At 35.8% G+C, this 22,779-nt stretch overlaps 1 protein-coding gene across 9 annotated transcripts in view; it reads left to right on the top strand.

The window, feature by feature from the left end:
• Positions 1–22,779, top strand: part of ATP11B (ATPase phospholipid transporting 11B (putative)) — a 125,550-nt gene that overhangs the window by 34,486 nt on the left and 68,285 nt on the right. For 8 of the 9 annotated variants that reach the window (XM_023260365.2, XM_045037221.1, XM_023260368.2 and 5 more), the window contains exons 4-10: positions 1,015–1,095; positions 7,576–7,683; positions 7,874–8,002; positions 8,848–8,951; positions 11,862–11,909; positions 14,093–14,157; positions 17,200–17,281. In XM_023260365.2, coding sequence (XP_023116133.1) covers positions 1,015–1,095; positions 7,576–7,683; positions 7,874–8,002; positions 8,848–8,951; positions 11,862–11,909; positions 14,093–14,157; positions 17,200–17,281 — 617 coding nt within the window. Of the gene's footprint in view, positions 1–1,014; positions 1,096–7,575; positions 7,684–7,873; positions 8,003–8,847; positions 8,952–11,861; positions 11,910–11,990; positions 13,580–14,092; positions 14,158–17,199; positions 17,282–22,779 lie in introns of those variants that run through there. The other variant, XM_023260369.2, reaches the window with a different exon arrangement.

Below are 22,779 nucleotides of genomic sequence, written 5' to 3'. Positions count from 1 at the left end.
TGCCATTTTCTTTTAAAGGGGTTATTTTCTTCTGATAATACACGAGCAGTATCTTTCAGTGTGGCATTGGGTTTTTGTATAAACTCTGAACTTTACTCTCATAGAACCTGGAATTCCAGTGAAAAAAAAAACTTGTTAAGTAGTCACTTTAAAGCTTGAAGAAACACTTATATTTTAAAGAAATTGCTTTCTTTCATGAACAGAGAAGAAACTTCTGAGTTTTTATCAATAGAACATCAGCTTGGTTTTCTTGGAAAAGTGAGAAATTTATACTAACCATGTCCACATCACATGCATTTGTGAAATTACTAGCTAAGGTCAGGAATTCAGCTGGTCTGTGGAATAAAACAAATTTGATTGGCCTATCCAGGGTAAAGGAACATTAATAAACCATTGGGTCCATGTTTTAACTAACCAAACATAATTACTGCAAAAATTACTTCCCCAATTTGTTGAAACCTCAGTTGTATGATTTAGATCATAATTACAGCATCGTTTTCTAAGCTGTACCCCTCTGGCTCTGTAGATGTAACAAAATCCCTGTAGAAAAAAAAAATCCTTTTCCTAGCCCTATTCCTTATTCTCTTAAGTGATGAAATTATTCCAAATTCTAGGGTTAAAATTGCTGACAGACTTTTCAGCATTTACCAGGATGGGCAAAGAAATGTAAAATGAGATTCTGAGCAGCTGTAGGTCTGCTTCTAACAAATACTGAGGAGGAAGACCTTATGTACGCTGTGTTAAAAGGTGAAGTGACTGAGTTCACTCTAGCAATATTTGTGGATATGCAATAGATTTAGATATTCTACTCACTTCATATAATGGCCAACAAAATGAACTTGGTGAAACTGTGAACTAAACTACATGCATGATTATTTTTTACTCTGGACAATCATATACACTTTATATAGTGTTCTCAGAATTCCCAATAAATACGAGATTTTAGATGTTAATAGTGTGACGTGTACAATATAAAAATATAATACTCGGTTCTTTTTGTTGTTGTAAATCTAGCTTATGATTGATACACCTACCAGTCCAATTACCAGTGGACTTCCATTATTCTTTGTGATAACAGTAACCGCCATAAAGCAGGTATGAAAATACTTTCTATTGTCTTCTCCCCAGGTCATTTAGAAGTTGCTAAATATTTACACTTCACACTAACATTTATTGTTGTGAAAGTAATTTCCATAAGAAATCAGCAAATTTGTTTGATACTGCATATGGTAAAATTAAACTGAGTTAAGTCACTCTATTATATTTCAGGTACCTAGGGACTCACAGAATATAGTTAAAATATGTTGTTCTCTTGACACTCCTAGGAAGCATCCAAAAACAAGCATTTTAGATCTACAAACTAATTTATATATGAAGTACATTATTATAATCATCTTTGTAGGTTTTACAATATTTAAAGGAAATATAATTCAAAAGGGATATATTTATAGGGAGTGGAACACATACTTCTGACATTTCCATTTTGAATAAGAATTGTATGGTCTTTTCTTACTTTCTACAACTTTCTCTGGTGATGTTGATTTTTATATAAAGTAATACCATAGGGGAAATAGCTTCAACCAAATCTTGAATTGATATTAAAATGTAGGTATATAAAAAACGTTGAAAAAAAAATTAAAAAAAAAAATAAAATGTAGGTATAGAAAAGTAAGATTATTACTAGATACACATGCTGAGTAAGAAATAAAAGAAATTCATAGAAATGTCATGTCTGTATAGCTATCACTTCTCAAAAAATCTTGCCAGGGGCCCAGTTAAATAGATGATTCCTTCTACCTGAAAGAGAGTTAATTGAATTTTCTTGTGTAAATATGATAAATTTCCACTTTATAAGATTTAGGGATAAGATTCAAATTGACATGGAAATAAAATTGACAAACGTTCTGTAATTCTGAGATGTAGTATATTATTTATTACAGAGAAGGATAAGAGGAAACTATAGTAGTTACGTTATATATCTAGGGTGTCAGAATATCATGGTGCTACTTTCACTAAGTGTGAGTTCCTTTCACTGTTCTATTGGAGGCTAGAATTTGTGCAACTCATTGAGCATCCAAATCACTTCATACAGATACATATTTACTTGGTTTTGTAGATGCCATTTATTTCATCAAAGTAACATGTATTTGTCCCTAGGACATCTTTTCTATATATATTTTCCTTTTAGGTGATTTCTTTTGGTCTAGTGGTTTATAGTACCATTTATATGTTGATGGTTCTCAAATTGATATGTATCCTGAAACTATTCCCTGAAGTCCAGCTACACATATACAAATGCTCATGCAACATTTCCACTTGGAGATCTTAGGCTTTTCGTGACCACCATGTCACTCTCTCATTTTCTGGTCTGGTCTTTTTTCTTCATATCATTTGTTGCTACCTGTTGTTCTGTTGAATAAATATTTATTACTTTATCTGTTGGCCCTCATTTGAATGTTTAGCTCTGTGAGTGCATAGACTTTGTTTTATATACCAGATTATTTCCAAAGACCAGAACAAAGTCATGTACGTATTAGACCTTCAAAAAGCATTTGTTTGATAGATGAATAAATGAATGAATAAACCTATTGAATTTTTTTTTAATGTTTATTTTGAGAGAGAGAGAGAGAGAGAGCGCGCACGCATGTGTACACACGCAAGCTGGTGGAGGGACAGAGAGAGAATCCTAAGCAGGCTTCATGCTAACAGCATGGAGCCTGACACGAGGCTCAATCTCTTGAGCCAAAATCAAGAGTCAGATGCCTAACAGACTGAGCCATCCAGACTCCCCCCCCCCCCCCCGCCTCATTGAACATTTTTTAAAGCAGTGTAAAATGTTGTGATACTTATGGCCCTGATTTTCCAGTATATTTGACCAAATAGAGACTGGGTTTAATTGAAATGTGATACCACTAACTGAGTTGAGAATGCTGGTGAATTTATATCTGCAAATTAAGAGAGTTTACTATAATAATAATTGACAACCAGCCTTCTTCCAAAAATGAGTTAACTAAAAACACATGAAATCTAAAGATAGAAAGTAGGAAGACTACCTCAAACCTGTGTGAGTATGGTTATTGCAGTTAAGTTCTTGACACATCTTGACAACTAAGGCAAAAGAGGAAATATGAAAGGTCATAATTTTCAAAGAGAAAATTTGATCTGTAAAGATTTTCTCCGTTTTTCAGAAACGATTTCAGAACTCAAGAGTTTTTTCTGTTCCTAAGTTTTGTTCATTTAAGAAACACACTCATACCAGAGTGTATCGTTCAGGTTTATATATCCATCACTATAGATTAGTAGAACAAATTTTGGAAAAATTATAAAAGTGAAAGTTACTATGTTCTTACCTTCCTTACTTCTCCCCCTTTTAGTCTGCGTTTGTACTTTTATCAAAATAGGAAAAGCTTTATTATCAGTTATTTACACTTTAATATGGATTAAATTGTTACTTTGTTTTTTTTAACTTCTTCCAAACATATTTACATATTAAGTCTTCTCTCTAGTTGTATAATGCAAGATATAGTGCTATGGTAGGTGTCATAGTCTTTGTCCTCTATGAACTTAAAATCTATGAAGTAGGGAAGGTAGGACCAAACACAACAACAATTACAGTTTAATAAGGTACTAGTAAGAGCTAATGAGCGGTAGGTGTTCAGAGAAAGGATGGAACCCTTCATTTAGATAATCAAGGAAGGTTTTGTGGAATAAATAGAAATGAGACTTGGAATATTAGTAAAATAACAGTTGGTGAAGAAGGTGAAATAGAAACAAACAATTTAAACAAAGGCCCAAATGGAAGAAAAGCCAAGACCTATTTTGGGGAATGACATGTCTGAATAAATGTTTGACCCTGTAGAGGAAAGTATTAAAAGATAATACTGGAAATGTAGGCTGGAAGATTCCTTCCTGTAAGCATTGAGAGTTATTGAGGGGGTTTTGAACAAGGTAGTGAATTAAAATGATGTTTTGGAAAGAATCTGGCTGTAATATGTGGGATGAATTAGAATTTGTGAACTTGTGTTTTAAAAGATAATGTTTTTATCATTGTTGCTCAGCTATTAATGTCATCTGACTGTAAAAGGAATTTTGCTTTTTGACAGTTTCAGAAAAGATATTTTGACCCTCAGTTAAATTTCCCTGTAATTGACATACCACATCTTAACTGGGGTCAGTGTAATTTGAGTAGCTTAAAAATGCTTTTCCAAAAGGTTTCTTCCTGGGAAAAAAAATAGACCTTCAAAGCAATCTTTAATATTTGCTTTATATTTTATACTGTTATAATATTTTTAGGTAATTGATGTGTATATATTTTTAAAAAACGGAAACAGTACAAAATTGCATATAGTAAAAGCCTCTTATATTCCTAACCCCCCACCCTCCTAGTTTTCCTCCCTTGATGTATTTGTACATTAGTCTCAATATCCATGCAGAGTGTTCACATAGGCATTTTTTTAAACAAATAATAGCATAGAACACAACACATTCTATATCTTATTTTGATCACTTAATCCTCCTATCTCTTGGATATCATTCCATTATCTGTACTTATGCTACACCGTTGAGTTCTTAAATTTTCTCCGAAATAGCACAAGAAGTCTTTTCCACTTAAAAAAAAAATTACCACTCCTGGCACAAAAAATGGCCACTCAGATCAATGGAGCAGAATAGAGAACCCAGAAATGGACCCACAAATGTATGGCCAACTAATCTTTAACAAAGCAGGAAACAATATCCAATGGAATAAAGACAGTCTCTTCAGCAAGTGGTGCTGGGAAAACTGGACAACAACATGCAGAAAAATGAACCTGGACCATTTCCTTTTACCATACACAAAAATTAACTCAAAATGGAAAGAAGACCTAAATGTAAGACAGGAAGCCATCAAAGTCCTTGAGGAGAAAGCAGGCAAAAACCTCTTTGATCTTGGCCACAGCAACTTCTTACTCAACATGTCTCCAGAGGCAAGGGAAACAAAAGCAAAAATGAACTATTGGGACCTCATCAAAATAAAAAGCTTCTGCACAGCGAAGGAAACAATCAGCAAAACTAAAAGGCAACCAACGGAATGGGAGAAGACATTTGCAAATGACCTATCAGATAAAGGGTTAGCATCCAAAATCTATAAAGAACTTATTCAGACTCAACACCCAAAAAACAAATAACCAATGAAGAAATGGGCAAAAGACCTAAATAGATACTTCTCCAAAGAAGACATCCAGATGGCCAACGAACACATGAAAACATGCTCCACATCAGTCGTCACCAGGGAAATACAAATCAAAACCACAATGAGATACCACCTCACACCTGTCAGAATGGTTAACATTAACAACTCAGGCAACAACAGATGTTGGTGAGGATGCGAAGAAAGAGGATATCTTTGGCACTGCTGGTGGGAATACAAACTGGTGCAGCCACTCTGGAAAACAGTATGGAGCTTCCTTAAAAAATTAAAACTAGAACTACCCTACAACCCAGCAATTGCACTACTAGGTATTTATCCCAGGGATACAGGTATGCTGTTTTGAAGGGGCACACACCCCCAATGTTTATAGCAGCACTATCAACAATAGCCAGAGTATGGAGAGAGCCCAAATGTCCATCGATGGATGAATAGATAAAGAAGATGTGTGTACACACACACACACACACACACACACACACACACACACATAATGGAGTATTACTTGGCAATCTAAAAGAGTGAAATCTTGCCATTTGCAACTACGTGGATGGAACTAGAGGGCATTATGCTAAGTGAAATTAGAGAAAGACAAATATCATATGACTCACTCATATGAGGACTTTAAGACACAGATCAGATGACCCAACGGAAGGGAAGCAATAATAATATAAAAACAGGGAGGGGGACAAAACATTAGAGACTCTTAAATATGGAGAACAAACAGAGGGTTACTGGAGGGGCTGTGGGAGAGGGGATGGGCTAAATGGGTAAGGGGCATTAAGGAATCTACTCCTGAAATCATTGTTGCACTATTTGCTAAATAACTTGGATATAAATTAAAAAAATAAAGTAAAAAAAAATTACCACTCCTTAAATATTTAATCAAAGGATTCTTTCTGAAATGCTTATGTCTGTGTCCCTTTTTTTTTTTAATTTTTTTTTTCAACGTTTATTTATTTTTGGGACAGAGAGAGACAGAGCATGAACGAGAGAGGGGCAGAGAGAGAGGGAGACACAGAATCGGAAACAGGCTCCAGGCTCCGAGCCATCAGCCCAGAGCCTGACGCGGGGCTCGAACTCCCGGAGTGCGAGATCGTGACCTGGCTGAAGTCGGACGCTTAACCGACTGCACCACCCAGGCGCCCCTGTCTGTGTCCCTTTTTAATGATGATGCATGTAGCCTACCATATTTTTTTTTGAGAGAGAGCAAGCCCATGAGCATGCACATGTTTCTGTGGGAGAGAGGGGGAGAGAGAGAGTCTTAATCAGGCTCCAAACCCAGCACAAAGCCCACAGGGCTCAATCTCACAACAGTGAGATCACAACCAGAGTAAAAATCAAGAGTTGGACGCTCTACCAACTGAGCTACCCAGGTACCCCTAGCCTACCATATTTTTTTTGAAATACATATTATAATTCTGTTGGCTTGTTGGTTAAGAAGGTGAAAGAACTCAACCTCAGTTTCAAAATCTATTCATTTTTTTTTTGTTGCTGTTGTATATAATAATGCTCTGTGAATTTATATTTTATGATTTAAAAATATCATTTTTAGGGGTGCCTGGGTGGCTCAGTCAGTTAAGTGACTCTTGATTTCGGCTCAGGTCATTATCTCATGGTTTATGGGTTTGAGCCCCATGTTGGGCTCCATGCTGACATCGCAGAACCTGCCTGGGATTCTCTCTCTTGCTCTCTCTCCCTGCCCTTTCGCCGCTTACACCCACACTTTCTTTCCCCAAATAAATAAATAAATAAATTTTAAAATATCATTTTTACATAGAAGCCATGGAAACTCTAAACTGAATAGGTGTTAGGAAAAGGTAAGAATCAAGAATTACTCCTCAGATTTCTTCTTAGAGCAACTTGGTAGATGGTGATGCCATTTATCAAGATTGGAAACATTGGAAATGCAACAGATTTGGGGGATGACATCATCAATTTAGTTTCGAAATGCTTATTATGGCATCAAAATGGAGATACTAAGAATGCAGATATTCAAGTTTAGAGTCCAGAAAAGAGATATAGGCTAGAGAGACAAATTTCAGGATTTTTTGGAAGACACAGAGATAGAAGAAATCTTGTAGTAGAAAGAGAAGGGTGAAAAAGGGATCCATAAAGGTGACATAGAAGGAGCCTCCTGTAAGGAAATTGAGGAGTAACTAGAGAGGTACTATGAAAACCAGGAATATGTGTAATGACACCAAGGAAAAAGAATGTTTCTAGTAAGAATGAATGTCAAATACCTATGAGTATATGCATCAGATTAGCCTAATATAATTCTGGTGAATAAAATGTTTTGGATAAGTTTTTATGTTTTGTTTTCTCATTTGATAAGAGTATCTTCTAATTATATTAAAAAGGGTATTTTTTTGTTCTTTAATATTTAATAGGGATATGAAGATTGGTTACGACATAACTCAGATAATGAAGTAAATGGAGCTCCTGTTTATGTTGTTCGAAGTGGTGGCCTTGTAAAAACTAGATCAAAAAACATTCGGGTATGCCTTTAGTAAATAATAGAAATCAATTATATATATTGGTATCACACATTCTAATCTATTATATTTTAGTTAAAAGCTTGCTTTCCTGTATTAAAATATTGATAGGCCATCTGTTTAGAAATCAGTAAAAATAAGTCTTTGCCTTTTAAAATCTATATATTCACTTTTCCCCCATAATTCCTTATAGGTGGGTGATATTGTTCGAATAGCCAAAGATGAAATTTTCCCTGCAGATTTGGTGCTTCTGTCCTCAGATCGGCTTGATGGTTCTTGTCACGTTACAACTGCTAGTTTGGATGGAGAAACTAACCTGAAGGTTTGTACATTCTTATGTTTGAGTGTTGCCCTGGGTGAACAGAATGTTTTTGGGTTATAGTGATATTTTCCTTTGTTTAACCTGCTAAGGGAAAAATTTTTTAAATCACTGAAACTTTAAAAATGGTAACTTTTTAAAAAAGAAATAATAGTATGTATTTATTTCAAGGGTAGCCTCATTTGGTTTTAGGCAAGTTAAAGAAAAGTGGAAAGTGTTTTTAGGAAAAATGTAATCCTTTAATATTCTGGTACTTTTTTAGATAAGGGATGTGCTCACTTCGGCAGCACATATACTAAAATTAGATAAGGGACACATTTCAATTTTTCTGTTTTCAGAGTATAAAAGTGAAAATTCACATTTTTCCCTATTGCTTCATAATAAACTTTGAGCGATAATGACTTAACACATTTAATTTTTTTTTAATTTTTTTTAAATGTTTATTCATTTTTAAGAGAAAGAGAGTGTGAGCAGGGGAGGGGCAGAGAAGGAAGGGGACAGAGGATCCAAAGCAGGCTCTGTCTGTGCCGACAGTAGAGATCCCAACGCAGGGCTCAAACCCATGAACCATGAGATCATGGCCCAAGCTGCAGTTGTATGCTTAACCAGCTGAGCCACCCAAGCACCCCCACACTTAATTTTTTTATATCCAAATGGCTTCTCTAGATAGGTAACCTCAGTAGCTCCTTTTGCTACTTACTATTTTACAATCTTCTTTCTCCTAAGTGATCTCAAGTGCAGTATGCTACAATTTCATCTGAAAAGAGATTTGACATAGATGATATCTAAGTTCCTATTTGGATCCTGAAACTGTAGTGTAATCCTTTTTGGTTTTTTTATTTTCCCAGACACACGTGGCAGTTCCAGAAACAGCAGTATTACAAACAGTTGCCAGTTTGGACACTCTTGTAGCTGTGATAGAATGTCAGCAACCAGAAGCAGACTTGTACAGGTATGGCATAGTACTGGATTATTCCCTAAGAAAAGACAGAGCTGCAAAAGTAGAATTATTGGATTAAAGCCCTAATAGGATTTGACCTTTCAGACATTACAAAAGCATTGGACTAATTTTTATTGTCATGAGCAAAGTAGACATTTATGACTGGACCACTGTTATACCATACACAAAAATAAACTCAAAATGGATTAAAGACCTAACTGTGAGACTTGAAGCCATAAAACTCCTAAAAGAATACTTAAGCAGTAATCTCTTGGACATCCTCTCTATCAACATATTTATGGATATGTCTCCTCAGGCAAGGGAAATAAAAAGGCAAGGATAAACTATTGGGACTACACCAAAATAAAGAGCTTTTGCACAGCAAAGGAAGCCATCAACAAAACAAAAAGGCAATCTAATGAATGGGAGAAGATATTTGCAAATAATATATACAGTAAGCAGTTGTGTATATATATGCACAATATATCCAAATATATAAAGAACTTAAAAAATGGGCAGAGGACCTGAATAGACCTTTTTCCAGAGAAGACCTATAGATGGTCAACAGGCACATGAAAAAAATGTTCAGCATCACTGATCATTAGGGAAATGCAAACCAAAACCATAATGAGGTATCACCTCACACCAGGCAGAATGGCTAGTATCAAAAAGGCAAGAAGTAACAAATGTTGGGAAGGATATAAAGAGAAGAGAACCCCCTCATGTACTGTTGGTAGGAATGTATATTGGCACAACCACTGTGGAAAGACAGTATAGAAATTCCTCAGAAAGTTAAAAATATAAATACTGTATGATCCAGTAATTCCACTCCTGGGTATTTAAAGAAAATGAAAACACTAATTTGGAAAAATGTATGCACCCCTATGTTTATGGCAGCATTATTTACAGTGGCCAAGACATGGAAGCAACCCAAGTATCTGTTGATAGATCAATGAATAAATAAGATGTAGTGTGTATACACACACACACACACACACACACACACGGGAATATTACTCAGCTATCAGAAAGATTGAAATCTTGCCATTTGCAATGACATGAATGGAACTAGAGTGTATAATGCTAAGCAAAATAAGTCAGTCAGAGAAAGACAAATACCATATGATTTCACTCATATGTGGGATTTCAGAAACAAAACAGGTGAACATATGAGAAGGGCAAAAAAAAGAAAGGGAAGCAAACCATAAGAGACTCTTAATGATAGAGAACAAACTGAGAGTTGATGGATGGAAGATGAGCTAAATGGGTGATGGGTGTTAAGGAGGGTACTTGTTATGATGAGCACTGGGTATTGTGTGTAAGTGATGAATCACTAAATTCTACTCCTGAAACCAATATTACATTATATATTAACTGACTACAATTTAAATACAAAATTGGAAGAAATGAAAATCATTATGTAGATCTATGTTTTTGACAGGACGTATTAAGTGGTAGGAAATGTTACCAGCAGTACTTATGGCATGATACCATTTTGTTTTTAAAATATATATATGTGTCTATATACGGATGAAAAAAAAGTGGAAAACATACTCCAAAACATTAACAGTGTTTATATTTGAGTAGTGGGATTACCAGTCATTGTTGTTTCCCTATTGATGTCTTTTTAAATTGTCTGAATCATTTTATAAAATGTGTGTGTTTCAATGTATGTAGTCTTTATAATCAGAAAAGAGAGTAATGCAGCTATTTCTATGTTGAATCAAATTTAAGTGTGGGTTTGGAGAAATGGCTAAGGAAAGTGCAAAATGAGTTAATCCAGTATGTAACTGGCATAAATAGATAGGAGTACCTTAGAATCAAGGATAACAGGACAAATGAAATTAAGGAAAATAGGTCTGTTGTTGGAATTTAACGCAGCAAAATTGAGCTCATCACACATCATCTCTGAAAGATGCCCAGGGAAATGGCAGCTGAATTGGTTCTTTGAATCTAAATCCAAAATTAAGGCTGAAATCAGGACTACATAAAATTCCAGTAAGTGGAGATTAAAAAAAAAAAAAAAAAAAAACTCCCTGATACAGGGTGCTGAAGGAAGTAGATAGAAGTAGGAGATTAGCAAGAAACAATAAAGCCAAAGTCTGCAAGCATCTGTGACTTGGAAGTGGGTGGGGGGGGGGGGGGGTGGAGGCAGTAATAATAGGGACATTTAGAAAGGACTGCCAATTTCTTTGTTTAAACGATTAACATGAAAGCTCTGTCTACAGTTTGTTTCAACTTAGAATTTGCCTCACTATAGTAGAAAGTGATTGCATCCTTGAATTGACTATGCTGTGGAGCTTTTCTGGTTGTGGAAGTTGGAACTGAAAAGCCAAGCTGTGAAAATCCATTATGATAACAGACCAGGCCACTCACTCTAGATTTCAGGCAACCAAAAGTTAAAGAAGGTCTGGAGTGCACGGATAGGTTTTTGCTTACTACTCTATCCCCACCACTTAACTCACACAGTGTCATTGTTCAGTGACTATTCAGTGATGCATGAGTCAGTGAGTGAGTGAATGAATGATTCTAATCACAGTAGACTTATTTAATAAACTGTGATAAAATGTGTGAGCATTCATTGTGGGCTAGATAATACATTCATCTTTGTATAGAAATTATAAATTCTCATGATGACTAAACTAGTAATATGTGAAATTTGCATTATCATTTTGAAAACTGTTTTTCATTTACCTTATTCATAGCTGGAGTAGAGATGGCAAGATATTCAGTTTTTTAAAGCTTAATGACTGATAAGTATTTACTTATGTAATCTCTAACAGAAATAATGGACCATTCCTATATACAAAAGGTTAGTTTTATGTGTAAGAATAATGCCAAAACTGTCAAAAACGCTTCACCCATTGGTGTCATAGGTAATATATCATTGGCTTTTTTGTAACATGTTGAATTCTTTGATAGATTCATGGGAAGAATGATAATAACTCAGCAAATGGAAGAAATTGTAAGGTAAGAATACATTTGCATTATCCAGTTACTTTTATGTGACAGTGTGTTGGGAGGGACTAAAATCAAATTAAAAGGAGAATAGGTAATTGGGCAGCATATCATGGAAAAGGATTAATTTAGAAGCCTGACTGGCTCAGTCCAAACAGCACGCAACTCGTGTTCTCAGCTTCATGAATTCAAACCTCACATTAGGTGTAGAGATTACTTAAATAATTTTTTTTTAATTAAAAATAAAAATAAATAAAAACATTTAGCATTTCATCTAATAATTTGTAGCAGAAAAAGTAAGGATAAAACAAATCCCATGAAATGATGTAAAAATAGTTTAGCAAGATTATTTGTGTACTTGTATTTCTTTTTCTTACAGTGTTAGGTAGTAACATAAAAGGAAATAGCCGTTCTTATTCAAATTTTTACACCTTTAAACCCACCACACTGGAAGTCTAGAGTACAAAAAATGTTTTATATAATGTTTGACAAGTATAAATATTGTCTTCTTCACTTCAGAATTATTCAGCAAGAACTACAGTATTTAGTGGCCAATATAAATCTTCTTATTTACTCTTTTGATTGGTATTTTTTTTAGTTGGTTGTGTTGGTGTGTTTGCCCTCAATATTCAGGTTAATTTCTGGCCCCTACATGAAAGGCTTTTAAGTTATTTCAGAAATGTGCTGATACATTGAGATTACATTGTTACTCATGACCACAAAGCCAAATTTAGAATAAATCTTGGAATCAGCCCTTGAACTTCTAATCCAATTAGCATTGTACCTCTTTTCTAAAGACATGTTCAGTTAATACTGGCTGCATGAAATAAGTTGCTGACATGAAAAGGTAAGCATTTTTTAAATGAAATCCTCAAGACAAGCCACCAAAAAGTATCATGATGCCTGGGCACCAGTTCACATTTTTAATAAACATTAACATAGTAGCACATTCAGTAAACTCCTTAACAAGGTCTTTGTAAATGTAGGATCCCCTGCTGGATAACTATAACTAGCTTTTATTTTGATTTCTAGAGTGACATAGTGGGATATATATGTGGATACATATCTGAATTGCATTAAGATATTGTGGCTGGTAAAGCAAAAGATCAGTTATATTACCCAGCCCTTAAAATGGTTAAAAAGATTAGCCATGTTCTTTGCTGAAGCAGCCTGAGTGAGTTGATGGAATTATCTTTTAATTTGAAGCTTTTTATCATTATATTCCAATTTTATATGCCAGTGTGAGCTCAAAGTTTTTCTGTTCATTGTTGGAACCAGTACCAAGTGGGAAAAGGCTATTTTATGCCTCCTTAATAATTGATTTTGGAATATCCATGGAGTGTGCTCCAAATATGACTATCTAATAAAATCATACTTGTTAACCATGTCCCAAAATGTGAACCTCTTTGGTTCATTAGATTTTTTAGAGTGTTTGGATTTGCAGACATCTTCAGAATTGGTTCAGATTCTGTTTGATTTGGGTAACTGGATATGTATGTTTCAGAAAAACATAAGGAATATCAACAAAAATAAGGCTTTTTTACTTATCCATAACAGTCTTATCATTTTTCTATCACTAAGAAAATACAATTTCCTTTCTAGTTATTCCTTCTCGTTTTATTTCTCCTTTATGGAGAGAAATTCAAACAGCAAGAAGACCTGTGCTCCAAGAAGTATGCAATGCAAGTAGTCAAGTTATAGTTAATCTTGTCTAGAAAAAGTACTAACTCACTTACTACTTTGTTTTATAATCCAGTATAATTTTAATTATGCAGAATTGATGCATTTATACACAAATCATACTATAATTCATGTTTATATTGCCTTTTAGAACCTTTAATTTTGTTCATAAATTTAAAATTTCATCATGTTAAACATTTTTAATCATTGGTTAATCTTTTGCTGTGTTTTATGTTTAAAAATCTTGAAACTGATGGCTTTGTGAGTTTATTTACAGGGGTAATCTTATTTCTGAGCCACTGATCTTAAAGTGACTGAAATGCTAAAGCAGGTATTTGTTGTTATGGTCACTAACATCATAATTGACCTAAACTGCTTTATAGTAACTGAGATTTTGGTTTTATATGAAAGCAGAGTTATAACTGTGTTCAGGTATTTTCTGCTAAAGATGGCCATTTTAGAATGTAATTGAATTTTTAATATATTCAACTTTTTTTTTTTTTAATCCCCCTTAGGCCTCTGGGGCCAGAGAGTCTCTTGCTTCGTGGAGCCAGGTTAAAAAATACAAAGGAAATTTTTGGTTTGTATATATTGAAAATTTCTAATTATGGATTCGTGTTGATGCTTTATATAAAATATTTTTTAAAACATAGCTTTTGTGGTCTTTTGGTTGGATAATTTACTTAATCAAATATTGTCTATGATAATTTTCTTACAAAGATTGTGTAAAAATAATTTTGTATATTTTTGTTGTTGATTCCTATTTTTGAATAACAGACTAGAACCTGGCTCTGTTGTTTGTGGATACTTGTGAAACACTGCTAAGAAGATAATTCTGGCAGTTCTGTTAATGGTGGTTGAGAACCAATGTAATCTGACATCATGGTTCAGTAAACCACCTGTATAATTCCATTATTATTCTTAGATTGTATTCAACTGCTGACTCATTCTTTCATCCATTCAACAAATTTTTATTGACCTGTGACCATATGGCAGGTATTATTGGAATGTATACTGACTGAATCAAAAGGCCAAATAAATAGTGCTCTGGTGTTGGAGATCTAAATTAATTCACATGTTCTGAGTCAACTCTAGGCAAATCGTGAAGTCTTGATAATCTTTAGCTGTCAACTATCTCCTCCCATTTTGGGAATGGCCCTTCATATACTGCCCAGCCTGTGTTATTCACTGAATGTTTACAGCTTTTGAGGTTCTCTTCTTCACTCCCTTCTTTCCTATTAACTGTGTTATATCTTATCACTCAGTATGAGGCTCTCTGATAAAGAAATGCATATAGTTATGAAAACAGAAAATAGGGGCCCCTGGGTGGCTCAGTCGGTTAAGCATCCAACTCTTGATTTCAGCTCAGGTCATTATTTCACAGTTCAAGAGTTCAAACTGCACGTTGGGCTCTGTGCTGACAGTGCAGAGCCTGCTTGGGATTCTTTCCCTCTTCCTCTCTCTCTGTCCCTCTCTGCCTGTCTTTCTAAAATAAGTAAGCTTTAAAACTTAAAAAGAAAAGAAAACGGAAAATAGAAAGTGTTGGTGAGGATGTAGAGTACTTGGAACTCTCATTTGAGTGCTGGTGGGAATATAAAATGTCACAGCCAGTGAACAATAGTGTGGCAGTTCCTCAGTAAACTGTTAAACTTAGAATTATCATATGACCCAGCAATTCTACATATAACCCAGCAGTTCTTCTCCTAGATATGTATCCAGAAGAATTGAAAGTAATTGTTCAAAGACTTGTCCAAGATATTCATAGCAGCAATATTCAACAGCCAGAGGGTAGAAACCGCACAAATATCCATCAACTAATGAATGGATAAACAAAGTGTAGGATACTCATATAATGAAATATTATTCACTCATAAAAAATGAATTCTACTGATGAATGCTATAATATGGATAAACCTTGAAAACATGCTTAGTAAAAGTAGCCAGACACAAAAGGCGTATATGATTCCATTTACTTGAAATAATCAGAATAGGCAAATTCACAGACACAGAGAATAGATTTGTGGTTCCCAGGGGCTGAGGAGTGGAGGGGAATGGGGCATGATTGCTTAATGGGTACAGGGTTTTCTTTGAGGGTAATAAAAGTGTTTTCAAGTTAGTGAGGGTTGCACAACATTGTGATTGTGCTGAGTGCCACCGAATTGTACACTTTAAGATGATTAAAACGGTAAACTGTATGTTATGTATATTTTTACCACAGTTAAAAACAAACAAACAAACACCATAATGATGTTCTGATGGCCAAAGCCAGAGAAAACCTTCAGGGCTTTTAGGCCCTCTCATGTAATGCTGTATTTTAACACATCTCCCTGGCAGGAACGCCTTTCACATTCTTAAAATGTGTGTTTGCCTTTAGTTGGGTCTACTGGTATCTGCTGCAGCACCACCTCTCTCTCTTACATCATTCTGGCTGATTTCTCACATTTCTGTAATTTCAGTACCCTTTGTCATCTGCGTTATAATCCCTGCCTTTAAAGAATGGTGAAAATTCCAGGACAAATATTTAGGAAAAAGGCATGATGAATCCTATACTACTTCTCAGCTTTCACTATATAAGGATGGGTGTGAATATTGATCATCTCTCTGCTTCTAGGCATTTTCCTATTTTGTCATACAAATATCACAACGATTCTGTGAGGTATATTTTCCTGTTTAAAGATGGGGAGGGAAACAGACTCAGATCAAATAACTTGCCCAAGGACACAGAGCTAGTAAGTGGCAGAGGCAGCACTCAAATCAAGGTCTAACTACAAAGTTTGTTATAAAACTGGTCTTACCTAATTTCATCTACTTCCCAATTTTAGGCTGTTAATACTATCATTTTTGCTCATCCCAGTCATTCACATAGGCACACATTTTTATTTTATTTTATTTTTAAACATTTATTTATTTTCGAGAGACACAGAGTGCGAGTGGGGCAAGGCAGAGAGAGAGGGAGACACAGAATCCAAAATGGGCTCCAGGCTCTGAGCTGTCATTACAGAGCCCGACGGGCTCGAACTCAGTAACCATGAGATCATGACCTGAGCCAACGTCAGCTGCTTAACCGACCGAGCCACCCAGGTGCCCCAGTAGGCACACGTTTTTAAAATAGTACTTTCCTTTTGTTTACTTAACTTCTTCTGACAGATTTCCGTATTATTTCTCTAGTGGTAGAAAATTATGTCTAGACTTCACAGATTCCGGCATTCAGAGCCTTTCGAACTCTGACCTCATTCCATTGTTCATGAAAACCTAACAGAAAGCACTTTTCCATTTCTGTCTTTGTTAACACTTTTTGCTCTATCTATAATGGCCTTTCCTGCCATCTTTACGTTTTCAAATCCTTTTCTTCCATCGGTTCCAGCTCTAATAATATCTCTCATTCAGATATATTAATTATAACTCAGAAATGGAATCCCTGTGCCTTCCCCTTCCAGCAGGTTAAGTGACTGGAGTTCTTCAAAATTGGACTTGGAAAGCCTTTTAAAAACTCCAGAAAGACTTAAAGAAAGCCAAATTGTAACAACAATTAGACAGTACACTACACTCCCTTTCATGCTAGTGAGTACATCTGTTTGGTGAAATATGCTAGATTATTTTTAAAGAGTGTTTTGTTTTGCAGGTGTTGCTATATACACTGGAATGGAAACAAAGATGGCATTAAATTACAAGAGCAAGTCACAGAAACGATCTGCAGTAGAAAAGTAAGAAAGTTGTCTATTTTCATTTATTTACACATGAATATGTCTATGTATTCATATATGTATAAAATACTATGTATATAAAAATACATGTCAGTCAACAAAAGATGGTATTCTTGAGGATAGGGATGTATACATGTAGCATTTTGCACAATGTTTGGCATATAGTAGGTGCTAGATTATGACTTTAAATTAACAGCTTTAAAATAATACTATTGGATAATAATGGAATCACTTGATCAGACTAATCCTCCTGCAGATAGCAAGTATGAAATCTGGACAAAAATTTTTTTACATAAACAAGTATCTGAAAATACAGGAGAGTATTTTCCCGTAACTTCTTGCCTAAAGGCACTCCCTAATTCATGTGCTGCATAGGGCATCAGAGAGCCTGAGCTTTACAAGATTTAAGTGTTGGAGGACAAGGTTTAAAGCTAGAAAAACAACTAGACAGAGGTAAAACTGTGTAGGGGAGGGAGCCACAGAAGGGAATGAACTCTGTACGTAAATTATGCCCAAATCTTTGACTATTAGACCTATATATGTGCAAGAGAGACCCTGGTGGGCTTAGCAGAAAAACAGTATCAGGAGGCGGGAAGAACAGAACATAGAATTTTGCTGTTGTCTATCGCAGTGGAAACAGAGTTTGATGTTTGAGCCTAGCCAAGTTAACTTCCTGCTGGAATGAAAATCAGCATTCTTGTGAAGAACATAAAAGAGTACAGTCTTTACAACCTGTTATTTATAAGATTTAGTATGTAATCAAAAATAAGTAGACATATGAAGAAAATGTAATTTATATTCAAGAGAAGAAGCATTCAATAGAAATTGTCTTCATAATGTTCTGTATCTTGCAGTTAACAGACAAGGTCTTTAGAGCAAATACTTATAAAAATACAAGTATTTTTAAGGGCCTAAAAAAAGATGTGACTAAACACATGTAAAATATCAGCAAATAAATGGAAACTACAGAAAACAGTATGGAGGTTCCTCAAAAAGTTAAAAGTAGAACTGCCCTGTGATTCAGCAATTACACTACTAGGTGTTTACCCAAAGGATACAAAAACACTGATTTGAAGGGATACATGCCCCCTGATATTTATGCTGGCACTATCACCAATAACCAAATTATGGAAAGAGCCCAAATGTGCACCAACTGATGATTGGATAAAGATATGGAGTGTGTATGTATGTATGTATGTATGGTATATACACACACTGGAATATTACTCAGCCATCAAAAAGAATGAACCTTGCCATTTGTAACATGGATGGAGCTATGGAGTATTATGCTAAGTGAAATAAGTCAGAGAAAGACAAATACCATACCATATTATTTCACTCACGTGTAGAATTTAAGAAACAAGTGAACATAGGGGGGAACAAAAAGAGGCAGACCAAGAAACAGATTCTTAACTATGGAGAACAAACTGATGGTTGTCAGAGGGGAAGTGAGGTGGGGGATGGGTTAAAAGGTGATGGTTATTAAAGAGAGCACTTGTGAAGAACACCAGGTGTTGTATGTGATTGATGAATCACTAAATTCTATACCTGAAACTAGTGTGGCACTGTATGTTAACTAACTGGAATTTAAATAAGAATTTGAGGGGAAAAAAAAAGAAATGGAAACTATAAAGAGAATTCAGCAGATATTCTTGAGTTGAAAATCTAATTACTGAAATGTAAATGTCATTAGATGGGCTCAATACCAGATTGAGGAAGGCAGCAGAAATTGTCGGTGAATTTTAAAAAGCAATAGAAATTATTCAGTCTGAAGAACAGGGAGAAAAAAGATTGAAGAAAAAAGGAACAGAATTTCAGAACCATGTGACTACACAATATTAAGCTATTTAGCATAATTCTACTTGAGTCCTTCCCCAAAGAGGAGAGAACAGTAGGGGCAGAATAAAAATATCTGAAAAAATAATAATGGCAAATTTCTTGAATTTGAAAAAACACAGTGGTAATTTAAATCCAGCAAATCAAAATTTGTGGACTCAAGGCAAAGCCTAAATTAAAGAGAAATTTCGAGCTATAAGTGTTTACATAAGAGAGGAAGAAAAGCTTAAAATAGTCATCTAAGTTTCTACCTTAGGAAGCAAGATAAAGAGAGTAATTATACCCAATCAGAGAAGAAAGAGAACAGATATTAAAGATGTGAGCTGGGGTGCCTGGGTGGCTCAGTCGGTTAAGCGTCTGACTTCAGCTCAGGTCACGATCTCGCGGTCTGTGAGTTCGAGCCCTGCATCGGGCTCTGGGCTGATGGCTCAGAGCCTGGTGCCTGCTTCTGATTCTGTGTCTCCCTCTCTCTCTGACCCTCCCTGTTCATGCTCTGTCTCTCTCTGTCTCAAAAATAAATAAAAACGTTAAAAAAAAAATTTTTTTTTAAAAGATGTGAGCTAAAACCAATAGAAGAGAAAACAAATAATAGACAAAATTAACAAAGCTGAAACTGGTTCTTTGGAAATAATAACAAAATTAATAAATCTCTACTTTCGCAATCTAGATTGAGGGATTAAAGGGGAAAAAAGAAGTATTAGGAGAGAGAAAACTAAAAAATTACCAACATCAAGAATGAAAAACAATACAGTACAGATCCTACCTACTGTGGTCACTTTATCCACAGATAAAGAAATATGATGAATATATATATATTTTATATATATTATATATTTTAAATATAATATATATAAAATATATAATATATATTTATATAAAAATATATAAAAATAAAAAAAATATGTCCACACAAAGGGATAGTCTTTTCAACACACAATTCTGGAACAGTTAGACATCCATATGCCAGAAACCAAATTTTCACCCTTCTCTTCACCACATACAAAAACTAACTCAAAATAAAACCTATACATAAGAACTTAATCTGTAAAACATGGGAGAAAATACTTGTGACTTTGGGTTAAGGAAACATTTGTTTGATGGGAAACATACAAAAAAGGAACCGAAAACCAAACCAAAAATTGATAAATTTCATCAAAATTAAAAACTTCAGCATATCTGAAGCTGATATGACATTGTATGTCAATGTTAAAAGAAATTAATGCTTGTATTTCAAAAGACACTGCTGAAAAAATGAAAACACAAGCCACAGACTAGGAAAAATACTTACAAAGCACATATTTTGTAAAGGACTCCTATCCAGAATATGCATTTTCACAACTTCTTTTCAACATTATTCTAGAAGCCTTATTCAGTGTCACCAAAGAAATAAAAGGCATCAGTATTAGAAAGTAAGAACTAAAATTGTCCTTACTGGAGGACACATGATTTGTCACATAGCTGTATGCATTCAAAATTAAAACTATTGGAACTAATAAGTGAGTTTTAGCAAGGTCAAAACATGGTGAGAGATATTAAAGATTTATCCATTAAATAAATGACGAAATCACACTAATAGATTGGCAGGCTGAGTATTGTTAAGCTGTCAGGTGATGTCTTGATTGTTTCAATCCTAGTTAAAATCCCTGCAAACTTTTTTGTGGTAATTGACAAGATGATTCTAAAATGAATATTGAAATACACTGGCTAAAATGCATACATAGAATACATAAAGAAAATAGTCCCTTGAAAGAAAGCTGTAGGGGATGCCTAGGTGCCTCAGTCAGTTGAATGTCTGGCTCTTGACTTTGTCTCAGGTCATGGTCTCAAAGTTGGTGAATTCAAGTCCCATATTATGCTCTGTGCTGACAGCATGGAGCCTGCTTGGGATTCCCTCTCTCCCCCTCTCTCTCTGCCCCTGCCCTGTTCGTGTGCTCTATTTCTCTCTCTCTCTCAAAATAAATAAATAAACTTTAAAAATTGAAAAGAAAAGAAAGCTGTAGGATTTATATTCCCTGACTTTAAGACTTATTATAAAGCTGGTGAAGGGACCAGGGTTGAAGGGGTGGAAGGCAGATGGGATATGGAAAATGAGTTCAGATTAAGGGAACTAATACCTTACCGGAAGACAGGCACAGTAGATGTCTATCTGTCTGGAGTGAGAGCTCAATGGGAATTAGAGGATGTCGAGAAGGAGGATCCAGGTTTTAGTAAAGAAGATTTTGGCGTTTAGTCTGAAAAACTGTTGATTGAAAGTATACAGTAGAGGGGGATATCCAACATGGCAGAGAAGTAGGGGAACCTGAAGTTCCCTCTCAAACACAGCAGTGTTGAGGGCAAGGGACTTTGAATTCCAAGAGTCTGGGCTGTAGAGTGACAGAGACATGTCCGTGGGGACAACCTGGCAGGCCATACGTGCGTGATTGCAAACTGGGAGAGATAAAATGTGCAGTGTAGGCACGGAGGGGAGAGATCCCCTTCTGCAGACAAAGGGAAGAAAAAGAGAGGCTGTGGAAGTGCAGGACTGTATTTGGACAAGAGAAAAAACAATGGACTGGGGACGGAGAAAGAGCCAGTCGCTAACTGTGGGGCTTTCTTTGGACTGGGGCTGGCTGCCCAGTTCACGCACCTGGGGAGGAAGGGAGCTAGCCCCAGGCTCAGTAACTAGTTCAGAGGCGCAGTCTGCAGTGGGAGAAAGCGATTCCCTCCCTCGAGTGCTGTGGGAAGAAGGTATATAACCATTCAAAGGACAAGAGACCCTGCCTGTGCTCACCAGCCAGAGGCCATTTATCAACGGTGTGGAGCGGCACTTCCCTGGAACCAGGACACACGGAGTGGGACCCTTTAAGACATTGGGGTTTAAATCCCAGCTGAGCACCAGGGAGGTGCAGGAGTTGGCAGAGCAGGACAAACCACCTAGTCCATGCCAGTGCGTCACTGGGAGGAGGCCCTCCATCCGTGGAGTGGAGTGGCACATCCCTGGAACTGGGGTGTGCAGAGCAGGACCCTTTAAGACATCTGGGTTTGAATCCCAGACAAGCCCCAGGGAGGCGTGGGAGACTGTGGAGTGGAAAAAAAACAAGGCCCACTTGTGCCAGCATAGTACTATGAGGCACTCTGTGAACAGAGTGGTTTGAGACACCCAGTTTTTGCATTTTCTGATTTAATTCATGGGCAGTTTTCTTCCTTTTCTCCTTCTTATTTCGTCCCTCCTCTAGTCTGGTTGTTCTGGTTGTTGGTTTGTTTAAGCAGACATATTTATTCCATTCTACTTATACCTGTTCTATATCTCTTTCTTTATTTTCCTTTCTCTCTCTAGATTAAGCCATATAGTTTTTCTGCCTGGTCAATTTTTTTTCCCTGCCCCTGTCATTTTTCTCTTTGTATGGGATAAGGCCTTCCACCAACACTGCCCTATCCCCCAACACTGTTGTTTGTTGTTGTGATGGTGGTAGGTTTGTTTTTTGTTTTTCTTTCCCAGAGCTACTTCAACGAACAAATCAAAGCACATCTGGTGGAGGGTCCAAAACATCACTACGAGTAGGGAGGTAAAACAACCAGAGTCACAACAACAAAGAGCAAGTAACACACTCCAAAAAACACTTCCTGAAGGGCCAGGTCCTGGACAGTGCTCACAGGTGCAGGACACATAATAGCTTTTAAAA

The sequence above is a fragment of the Felis catus genome, chromosome C2 (assembly GCF_018350175.1).
Source record: "Felis catus isolate Fca126 chromosome C2, F.catus_Fca126_mat1.0, whole genome shotgun sequence".
Classification (NCBI taxonomy): domain Eukaryota; kingdom Metazoa; phylum Chordata; class Mammalia; order Carnivora; family Felidae; genus Felis; species Felis catus.
Note: the sequence above shows the minus strand (reverse complement) of the source record. Positions and strands in the feature narration are given on the sequence as shown.